Source organism: Oncorhynchus mykiss, chromosome 15 (genome assembly GCF_013265735.2).
Source record: "Oncorhynchus mykiss isolate Arlee chromosome 15, USDA_OmykA_1.1, whole genome shotgun sequence".
In the NCBI taxonomy this organism is placed as follows: domain Eukaryota; kingdom Metazoa; phylum Chordata; class Actinopteri; order Salmoniformes; family Salmonidae; genus Oncorhynchus; species Oncorhynchus mykiss.
Genome location: NC_048579.1, coordinates 24,570,563 through 24,581,912, shown reverse-complemented (window position 1 = coordinate 24,581,912; position 11,350 = coordinate 24,570,563). Strand labels below are relative to the sequence as shown.

The 11,350-nt window shown below is 39.6% G+C and overlaps 1 protein-coding gene across 1 annotated transcript; it reads left to right on the top strand.

Moving 5' to 3' along the window:
* The first annotated feature begins 222 nt into the window (after positions 1-222).
* On the top strand, positions 223-10,563 carry LOC118938948 (patched domain-containing protein 3-like). Its single transcript, XM_036945612.1, has 5 exons — positions 223-945; positions 5,686-5,807; positions 5,936-6,081; positions 6,195-7,788; positions 10,434-10,563. Exons 1-5 carry the CDS (start codon positions 223-225, stop codon positions 10,561-10,563), a joined length of 2,715 nt encoding a protein of 904 aa, XP_036801507.1.
* The last annotated feature ends 787 nt before the right edge of the window (positions 10,564-11,350 follow it).

The window sequence follows — 11,350 nt, the reverse complement described above, 5'->3', positions numbered from 1 at the left end:
CTTTCCACAATTGTATTATTTTTATTAAAGCCTTTTATTCTTTTATCTAAATTTGCAAACAACCCAACCCTTCTTGTTTCCGAAAGGTCAGGTGTACTGTAGGAGTACAGTTTATGAATAAATATGCCTGTCAGTCTTTAACCAGTCTCTAAGTTATAGAAAGGCCACCAGCAGCTTCAGCTTTCTACTGTACCTGAATGAAGAACAAGCTCAAGTCATAGGATGGGCTGCCAACGTACAGACTGCATTGAGAAGCCCTTGTCGAATCTCTTTGAGAAATTTGGACGAATTGTTGGCACCTACCCGGTCTGGTTTTTTGTTATAACTCTAATAGTATCCGGAATTCTGGGAGGAGGGTTTTATTTTCTGAAAGACAGGGAGGATAATGACATTGAACGACAATTTACACCGAGGAGTGGACCCTCAAAGATTGCTAGGGCCTTTGTCAAAGAGAACTTTCCAAATGACGACGCAGAGTTCTCAAGCCAGAGGCTCTATGAAGAAGGGAATTACGCATCAATCATCGTGGTATCCAATGACAAATCAAGTATTCTATGCACAGAACATTTGAAGAACATTATCAAAGTGAACGATAAGGTTAAAGATATCTCAGTTGATGTAGACCAAAGGGAGTTGAGGTTCAGCCATTTATGTGCAAAGACAAACGGACAGTGTGTGTCAAATGAGATTTTAGAAATGATTGACTTCAATGCAAGCAGAATTGAGCAGACAAACATGACTTTCCCTCTATATACACACAAATCAAGACAAATCTTTCTGGGATCTGCAATAGGTGGGGTTCAAGTAAATGTCAAAAGTGAAGTCAAAAGTGCCAAAGCTGTAAAGCTTTTCTACTTCTTGGAAAGTCACACCACCAGAGCTGAGGCATGGCTAAAAGAATTCCAAAGGATCCTATCAGATGAGAGAGACAATGAAAATATTAAGGTATGTATGTCATTGAAATAATAGCATATATGTACTATAGCTTTAGCCAACCTTACGAGAGCATTACAACGGACAGGGTTGGCTAGGTTACTTTCTAGATGTAATCCGCAAACATCCTTTCTGAATTTAAAAGTAATCCAAGAAGTAATCATCTAGTTTTTTCAAAAGTATCTGTAATCTGATTACAATATTTTTGCTGGTAACATAACTGATTACAGTTAGTTTTATATAAATCCGATTACATGTAACTCCTCAAATATGACTACAGAAAATTGGAAAAAAGTGTTATCATGAAAACAAGCTTAAAGTACTGGTGTAGTACTTCACAAGAAGGTTACATTAATCAGCATTAACTAATCATTTTGTATTTAGCAGATGCTCTTATCCAGAGTGACTTACTGTAGTGAGTGCAAAGATTTATGTACTGGTCCCCCATGGGAAACAAACCCATAACCCTGTCGTTGCAAGCACCATGCTCTACCAACTTGCACCATTAAAAGCTAACAATTATCAATTTGATTCACAAAACATGGGCAATATTTAAATATGTGTTTTACTTTTACTGTTGACAAACTATAACCCAAGTATAAATACAGGAAAGTGCACACACAAAAAGGGTTATTATTTTTTTTTTTTTTAAATAGATGCAAACATCAAGGAGTAGGTCTGATGGGTATTTGTGGTGTCATCGGCCTCCCCCTTGCTTGAGAAACAATAGAGGAGCAATAGAGAACAAAAGAGGAGAGTGCCATCTATCAGCATGGACCAACATCGATGTGGAACGTTTCCGACTTCGAGAATCCATGCCCCGAAGAATAAAGGTTGTTTTTTAGGCAAAGGGGGGGTCGTAGATGGGTGCACCTAACAAACTGGCAGGTGAATGTATGTTCTTAGTAACAAGTGGTGGCACTAATGAGACATTAAGGGCATTTTCTGAGCTATAGTTCGAATCAGAGTTTGACTATTTGTTACATTGTATTTTTGTGATTTTTAAACGGGTTGGTTTCACATTCCCAAAAATGTCAGACGAACAAACATTCCTAAATAAAACAACGTGTTCATGCAATATGTTTGTTTATTGGACAAACATAATCACATTAAATCAATTTATGATTATCATGAAGCATCACTTGTCTTACAATCTTCATATTACTTTCGCTCTGGTCTTTCAACCTAGTGCGGGAGCGCAAAAGCCGCTCTCCCTGCAAGGTGAATAGGTTATATTCAGTAGCCTTTATCCCGGTATAGCCCCCATATCCCTTAATCTGCATCGGATGCGCTCATAAATGAGCTCCTACTCACTGAATGTTTCAGAGATATCAAGTTATGATGCTGCGTGTATTTAATAAAATGCTCCCATTCAAACAACCAATAATAATGTGCGCTTCTGATTCTTTTTCTGTGTTTGGTCCGGACTGCATTCTCACCTACAGCTAACCGAACCATTGTATGAACTGAATATGACCGAGACCACCCTGTTTGAGCGAACCACGGTGTGTTGTTTAGTGCGCTCCGGAATGCGCACCCGTTCAAACAATCCAACTAAGGGGGTAAACGGAAACCCACCAGAGTGCGAAACCCCCTAATGCATTCCAGACCAAACAGTCGCAATTTCAAATCCCAAGAGGATTTATGTCAAGTGTCCCTGAGCACTTCTATTTTTTAGTTGGTGTTTTTACTGAGTCAAGTCAAGGTTCAGTAGCCGAAGTCTACGCCCCTTCATAGGTGATTCGCCAACAGTACTACTGTTAAAAGGAGTGGGAACTATGGACGGAATTCTTCAATAAAGTGTTTGTTGTCATTGCATGAAATGCGACTAGTTGTCATGCACATTTTTTCACTTGAGAAATACTGCACCAAACATCGTAGTTAGATGTAAAATTGCGCGACTAAGATTTCCTCAGCAAAAAAGTCTAAATGAATTACAGATGTATTTATTTATCTTAGATTATTACATAATATTTTAAGGACGGGTGTACTGACAAAATTGTAGCTACCTTGCCTCAAGAGGGACAAACAGTAACATGGCCGCTTTTTTCTCGTTTTTCAGGCGTAGGCCTTTATGGGAGTATGGGAGGCACAGACATTCGTTTCGCCTAGACGGATTTCTTCTAGGAGCAAACCAAACCTATTATCAATCAATCAAATGCATTTATAAAGCCCTTCTTACATCATCTGATGTAACAAAGTGCTGTACAGAAACCCAGCCTAAAACCCCAAACAGCAAGCAATGCAGGTGTAGAAGCATTTTGCAGTCACCTTTACAGAAAAAAACATGGAACTGTCATTTCTCTCTGCTTATTCGAGCTGTTCTTGCCATAATATGGACTTGGTATTTTACCAAGATCTGCTGTATACCACCCCTACCATGTCACAACACAACTGATTGGCTCAAATGCATGAAGTAATTCCACAAATGAACTTTTAACAAGGCACACCTGTTAATTGAAGTGAATTTCAGGTGACTACCTCATAAAGCTGGCTGAGAGAATACCAAGAGTGTGCGAAGCTGTCGTCATTGCAATATATACATATAAAATATAAATATAAAATGCATTTTATAATGTAGAAATGAGTAAAAAATAAAGAAAAACCTGGAATGAGTCGTTGTGTCCAAACTTTTGACTGGTACTGTATGTACCGGTAACCTTATTTTAAGCATTAACATGTTCAGTAATGGCATGGCTACAGCACTTGAAATATAGAACTCTATGTACTTTGCTAGGCTGCTAAACATTGACTGGAGAACTGCAGCAAGCTAGCTAGCTACAGTACCTTCAGAAACTAGTCAGACCCTTTGACTTTTTCCACATTTTGTAATGTTACAGCCCTATTCTAAAATTGATTAAATTGTTATTGTTATCTCATCAATCTACACACAATACCACATAAAGACAAAGCAAAAACAGACATTATTGCTAATTTATAATAAAAACATGATTGAAATATCACATTTGCATAAGTTTTCAGACCCTTTACTCAGTACTTTATTGAAGCACCTTTGGCATCGACTACAGCTTCGAGTCTTCTTGGGTATGACGCTACAAACTTGGCACACATGTATTTGGGGAGTTTTTCCCATTCTTCTCTGCAGATCCTCTCAACCTCTGTAAGGTTGGATGGGGAGAGTATCTGCACAGCTATTTTCAGGTCTCTCCAGAGATGTTCGATCAGGTTCAAGTCCAGGCTCTGGCTGGGCCACTCAAGGACATTCAGAGACTTGTCCCGAAGCCCCTCCTGCATGGTCTTGGCTGTGTGCTTAGGGTCATTGTCCTGTTGGAAGGTGAATCTTCATCACGGTCTAAGGTCCTGAGCACTCTGGAGCAGGTTTTCATCAAGGATCTTTCTGTACTTTGCTTCGTTCATCTTTGTCACAATCCTGACTAGTCTCCCAGTCCCTGCTGCTGAATAACATCCCCACAGAATGATGCTGCCACCACCATGCTTCACCGTAGGGATGGTGCCACGTTTTCTGCAGACATAACACTTGGCATTCAGACCAGATAATCTTATTTCTCATGGTCAGAGTACTTTAGGTGCATTTTGGCAAACTCCAAACGGGATGTCACGTGCCTTTTACTGAGGAGTGGCTTCCGTCTGGCCACTCTACCATAAAGGCCTGATTAGTGGAGTGGTACAGAGATGGTTGTCCTTCTGGAAGGTTCTCCCATCTCCACAGAGGAACTCTAGAGCTCTGTTAGAGTGACCATCGGGTTCTTGGTCACCTCCCTGACCGAGGCCCTTTCCCCCCAATTGCTCAGTTTGGCCGGGCGGACAGATTTAGAATCCTTCAATGAGGCCTTCAATGCTGCAGACATTAAAGGTACCCTTCCCCGGATCTGTGCCTTGACACAACCCTGTCTTGGAGCTTTACGGTCAATTATTTTGACCTCATGGCTTGGTTTTTGCTCTGACATGCATTGTCAACTGTGGAACCTTTTATAGACAGTTGTGTGCCTTTCTAAATCATGTCTAATCAATTGAATTTACCACAGGTGGACTCCAATCAAGTTGTAGAAACATCTCAAGGATGATCAATGGAAACATTATGCACCTGAGCACAATTTCAATTCTCATAGCAAATAGTCTGAAAACTTATGTAAATACGGTATTTCCTGTATTTTTAATATATATATATTTTTTACATTTGCAAAAATGTCTAAAAACCAGTTTTCACTTTGTCATTTCGGGTTATTGTGTATAGATTGCTAAGGATTTAGTTTTATTTAATTAATTTTAGAATAAAGCTATAACGTAACAACATTTTGAAAAGTCAAAGGTTCTGAATACTTCCTGAAGACACTGTATATGACAAATTGAATAGAATATAAACTATGGACGATATTTTCAGAACATTGCTATTTCAATGTATTTGTTAATCATTTTCTCATGCTAAAACATTAATTCATTCAAATGACAAATTGAATAGAATATAAACTATGGATGATATTTTCAGAACATTGCTATTTCAATGTATTTGTTAATCATTTTCTCATGCTAAAACATTAATCAATTCAAATGTATGTAACCATATTGTAAAGTGTTACCAAGTACAGTAGTGGCATGGCTACAGCACTTGAAATATAACATTTTTTGTCCTTTACAAACCAGAGGAATCTTCTATACCACAGTTACGATACTGCTCTTGTGGATTATTGAATTTTAAGTAGGCCCTATATTGAAATATATATATATATATTGTTTAACAGTTGATTCTCCGTGGAACATTTCATTGTGTAGGTGTTTTACTATACATCACAATCGAAGCAGGAGGAGATAGAAAAACACACCACAGACGGGATTCCATTGTTCTCAGCCACATATGCCCTTGCCATCGCCTTCTCAGTTATATCTTGCCTAAGGTAAGCAGATTTGTTGTTGTTGTTGACCAAATTGACCAGTCGCTGTCAAAGTATGGTAAGTTGTTATTCAACTGTTGATCATTCCAAGTAAATTTGGTTGTTTGTGGATGACAACCATTTTGTCTTAGGCTGGACAATGTGAGGAACAAAGTGTGGGTGGCTGCTATTGGTGTCCTCTCTGCTGGCCTGGCTGTGCTGTCCTCATTTGGATTGATGTTTTACATTGGAATTCCCTTTGTCATTACTGTGGCAAACTGTCCTTTCCTTATACTTGGTAAGATCATTTATGGAGTCAATAATAAGTCAATTTTCAATGTCAGGTTAAATGCATTTCAAAGCTCCAACTGACTCTGTTCACTAGATGACAACAGCATGTATACTTTACAGGAATTGGTGTCGATGACATGTTCATTATGGTGTCAAACTGGCAAAAGACCAATGTCAAAGACCCTGTGGAGAAACGCATGGCACACACCTACAAAGAAGCTGCCATGTCTATAACCATCACCACCTTGACTGACGTCCTTGGGTTTTACATTGGACTCACGTCTGACTTTCTGTCAGTACAATATTTCTGCCTGTATACAAGCACTGCCATTATATTTTGCTACATTTACAATGTCACATTCTTTGGAGCTTTCCTGGCATTGAATGGGAGGAGAGAAAGAAGCAACAGACACTGGTTGACTTGCATAAAGATCCCATCTGAGAATCCCAAAGAATGTTCTAATGGGTATAGTATGTGTTGTGTGGGAGGGAACTATGATAAAGCCACTGGGACAGAGAAAGAACAACCAATCAATCATTTCTTTAAGAAATACTATGGTCCTTTTCTGACAAAACCATGGACCAAAGTAATTGTAATCTTTATTTATGCTGGGTATTTGGCAGCAAGCATCTATGGGTGTTTTCAAATACAGCAAGGAATTGATCTTCGTGATTTGGCGGCTGATGACTCTTATGTTATTCCGTATTATAACAATGACAGGCAATACTTCTCTACTTATGGTCCTAATGTCATGGTAATTGTCAGTGAGAAATTTCCATATTGGGATAAGAACAAACGATCTGAACTCCACTCCTGCATGGATGACTTCAAGAAGCTTCAATTTATTACGGATGATTTGTATACATCCTGGCTAGATTACTATGAAGGCTATGCACAAAGTACACATTTAAACATTGATGATGAAATTGTATTCAGTGCAAATTTATTTTTATTTCTGAATTTGTACCCTGATTTTAAGCAAGACGTGAACTTCACCAGTAACGCTATCCATGCTTCTCGATTCTTCATCCAAACTGTTCATATAGTCAATGCCAGTATGGAAATTGAAATGGTGAACAGCCTTAAAGAAACAGCAGAAGGTTGTAGTGTTGTCCCATTGATGGTTTACCATCCGGCATTCATCTACTATGACCAGTATGCTGTTATAGTGAGTGGCACCCTCCAGAATATTGGAGTCACGACAGCAGTCATGTTGATTATCGCCCTTTTACTGATTCCAAACCCTCTCTGTTCTCTGTGGGTGACATTCTCTATCGTCTCTGTCATTGTGGGCGTCACTGGTTTCATGGCATTGTGGGACGTCAATCTAGACTCCATATCCATGATCATTCTTGTTGTCTGCATTGGTTTCACCGTTGACTTCTCTGCTCATATATCCTACGCCTTTGTCTCGTGCAAAAAATCGAGTGTCAATGAAAGAGTTGTTGATGCTCTCTATACTTTGGGCTATCCCATAGTACAAGGGGCTAGTTCGACCATTTTAGGTGTGGTGGTTTTGGCTGCTTCCAAGAATCATATTTTCAGGACATTTTTTAAGATTATGTGCTTGGTAATGCTTTTTGGGCTCATTCATGGCATCACTTTTCTCCCAGTGTTTCTAACTTTATTCACATCCAACTCAGAAAAACAAAACGGTGATCTGAAAAAAGATTTTAAGAGTGGGGTTATGCCTCAAATGAAGCTTGACAAGAAGTGTGTAGCCTGTGACAACAAAATATTTGTTACCGATCATTTTTGCAATGACAAACACACAATATGTACACAGAAAACCCACATTTGTGTAATACAAAACAAAAACAATTTGTCTCACGCAATTTGGGCCACAGACCCTGACTGCCCATGAGGCAGTGTGGTGATACTAGCCCAGGACGTCTTCATGTACTGTACAGTTTTGATAGATCTGTCACTGAAGTTATTATTGACCATGTGTGTCAATTAAGGTGCTGTTTACAGTTGTATTTCTTTGGTTTGTCTATGTTTTTTTCACCTTTTAATATGGTATACAAAATCTACTCATTTTGTACTTTGTATCTGTTGACTTGTGTCCTTTTTCTAAATGTCAAATAAAGGTTGCTTCATATGCCCCGTTTAAATGATATCCAATGGGTATCCAATTGTGTCACAAGTAGAAATCCTAAGAAACGTGCATTTTTTGTTGTTGTTGACATTTTTATTTCCACTTTAAAAGGTTATTTTACTGTCACTGGTGTAGAGAGGAGTAGGCAGGAGGCAGTCGCTGGTTAAGAACTACTGTATTTATTAAGCACCCTAGAACAAAGCAGGACGAAACCCAAACACTGTTGTACTGAAAATATATCTTCATAAACAAAAATGCACAGGGCGAACCCAAAATGCAAAATATAAAGTACTCAGGAAATAGTAGGAGAGATTCTTCTCAGGAAAACAAATAGAATTTGCAATGACCGACAAAGACAAATGGCAGAGGGAGTAATTATACAGTGATAGAGTGGGGATTGGAACCAGGTGTGTGTAATGAAGGGCGTTTGCCAGCAGTAGGTTCGGCAGCAGCTAGAAGGCTGGCAACGCCGAACGCCTGAGCTGGACAGGAGGGGGAGCCAAAGTGAAGGCTGGTGTGACATTTACAACAATTACCTGACGTCTTAGATCACTAAATCAGCTAAATTACCTATCAATACAAGTCTTACAGCTTTTTCAATTCCAGGAGAAATGGCTAAATACATTACTTCCATCTCTAAACTGTCAGAGAGATCTGGACTTAAATGTCTCTCAAAGTGCCAATTACTCTGCATTAAGGTCCTCTGATAAATTATAGTGTACTTTGAACACTGGCATGTATTTTTAAGAGACTTAAAAAAAACAACTTCAGTTTGTCTGTCTAGAATAAATAATTTGAAAGGGTTTACATTTGATTGTCTGGGTGTGAAGATATTGAGCAATCTGTCTAGAAAATGTACACCATACTTAAGCAATAAGGCCCAATGAGGTGTGGTATATGGCCAATATACCACGGCTACGGGCTGTTCTTAGGCACTACGCGATGCGGTATATTGGCCATATATCACAAACCCCAGAGGCGCCTTATTGCTATTATAACGTGGTTACCAGCGTAATTAGAGCAGTCCGTATACGTTTTGTCATAACCGTGGTATTCGGTACACCACGGTTTTCAGCCAATCAGCATTCAGGGCTCGAACCACACAGTATATCATTTCTAATAGCTACCGTTATAAAACTGGTTGCTTGGATCCTGGATGGTGATTGGACGAGCAGCGTTCCAAGCCGTGCTGTATAGGCCGCCACAGACACACATATGCCTGATAACTGTTCCATTTGAAAAGTATCACTGCTCCGCAATAAGAATATCATGTTCATGTTGCTGTTCGAATTTTCTCTTGTGTTTATCCCAATTCGCACATTATTTCCCCTTACTTCCAGGCTAGCATTTAGTTTGGCACAGCGGGGGTTAATATAAGCCTCGGAAACAATGTTTCACTTTTGGTTTTGGATCTCTTCTGTACTTCCGTCCAGAGTGAACAGTACCCAGAAGAGACAGGACGAGACAACTTTTTCTGAGCCAGTGGATATCACGCATCAACGTCATTATCATGGACATATCCAAGTAAATGCCAATTGAAAATGCAGCTAGTGTACTGTCATTCCAGGTTCAATGTTTGAGTGACTCCGTTAGCTAAAGTTAGCTAGTTAGCTAGCAAGTGACAAAAGACAAAAACATTAGCTGTCCAGCCTGCATAGCAACAATTTGGTTGAGAACGGATTGTATTATTTTTGCATAGTAACTATGTGAAAATAATTAAGGTCGTTGAACCAAAATAATTTACAACCAGATTTTTGTTCGGACTACATACTTTGGTGGAAGAATGAAATTGTATGAAATTACTTATCAAAAATAACGGTTTAATTAAAATATCTATTGAATTGTCATTTTAAATATGGTAACAGTTTTATAAAAGCATTAAGACACACGAGGCAGTGCTGTATCATGAAGTCACAGGTAAATGGGTTAACTGGCCCAGAGCAGAACAATGCCATTTACCTGTGACTGTATTCATGATACACCACTGCCTATGGTGCCTGATTGCTTAAATATAAGGGCATAATGGTGACCTCTTTCAAAATGAATGTATCAGGATATGTGTTTGCTTATGTATCAAATTGCTTATCTGTGCCATTTACATTGCATCCCTCGTGAATACTGTTGTTATTTTGAACTGAAACACAATTTATGCAATTCCTCAACCAATATATTAGAAAAGCAGAGGTTTGAGATGTGGCTGATAACAATGGGTGCACCTGCTTCTGCTGATCCATAAGTCTGTCTTGGATGTTGGGTTTAGTTCCCTAGTGGTCCTCAGGAGGCACCCCAGCACCCAGCTGTCACACACCCTCCCTCCCCTCCGTCACGGCTATATTCCCCCAGCCTCAGCCTCCTCCCTGGATGAGATGCCTCCAGCCCAAACAGCGTGACTTGACATGCCCCTACACCCCAGAGAGAGATAGGGGAGAGAGAGAGAGAGGTAGAGGGGGAGGTTGAGAGGGGGATGGATAGAAAGAGGGAAGGAGGGATGGGGTGGAGAGAGAGCGAGGGGGGGCGGAGAGAGATAGAGCAAGCGAGAGATGGAGATAGAGGTGTGTGTGTGTGTGGGGGGGGGGGGGGGGGGGGGGGGGGGGTGAAAGACATGCAATGAGATAGATAGAGGGTCCACATGAGTTAATGAAGCCATGATCTTTCAATGATGCTTACTTGAATAACACAAATGAGGGACCCACAGAATACTTTAGATGAGTTTATTGATTGGAAGGTGCACAGGTCTATAGTAGATTGTAGGGGGAATACACGCCTGAATTTGCAAGGTGCTGTTGGCAGGATATAATATAACAGGCTTCAAGGCACGCTTCACCTCATTTTATGCCTCACAAGAGGTCTAAAGTAGAACTGGAGTCCATATTCTATTCTATTAGTCGGATTAGTTTGGAATCAATAAGGTGTGCATTAGCAAATTCATAGAAATAGCTTCATTCTTTGAATGTTTTCTTTATTTATTATCTTGTTGAGAATACTGTACCACCCATGAGGTTAGAAAGTTATAGCTTGATTGACAACTTGATTGATTGTGAGGATAGCGGGACCCATTGAAAAGGTGTGAAAAGACTAATATGCAAAGGTGACAGGAAATGTGCTGTGAATGCCTGACTGTTGTATTGATGGTCTTGGTTGTAAGGAATGTTGTTGATGAAGCGAAAAATGTACTTT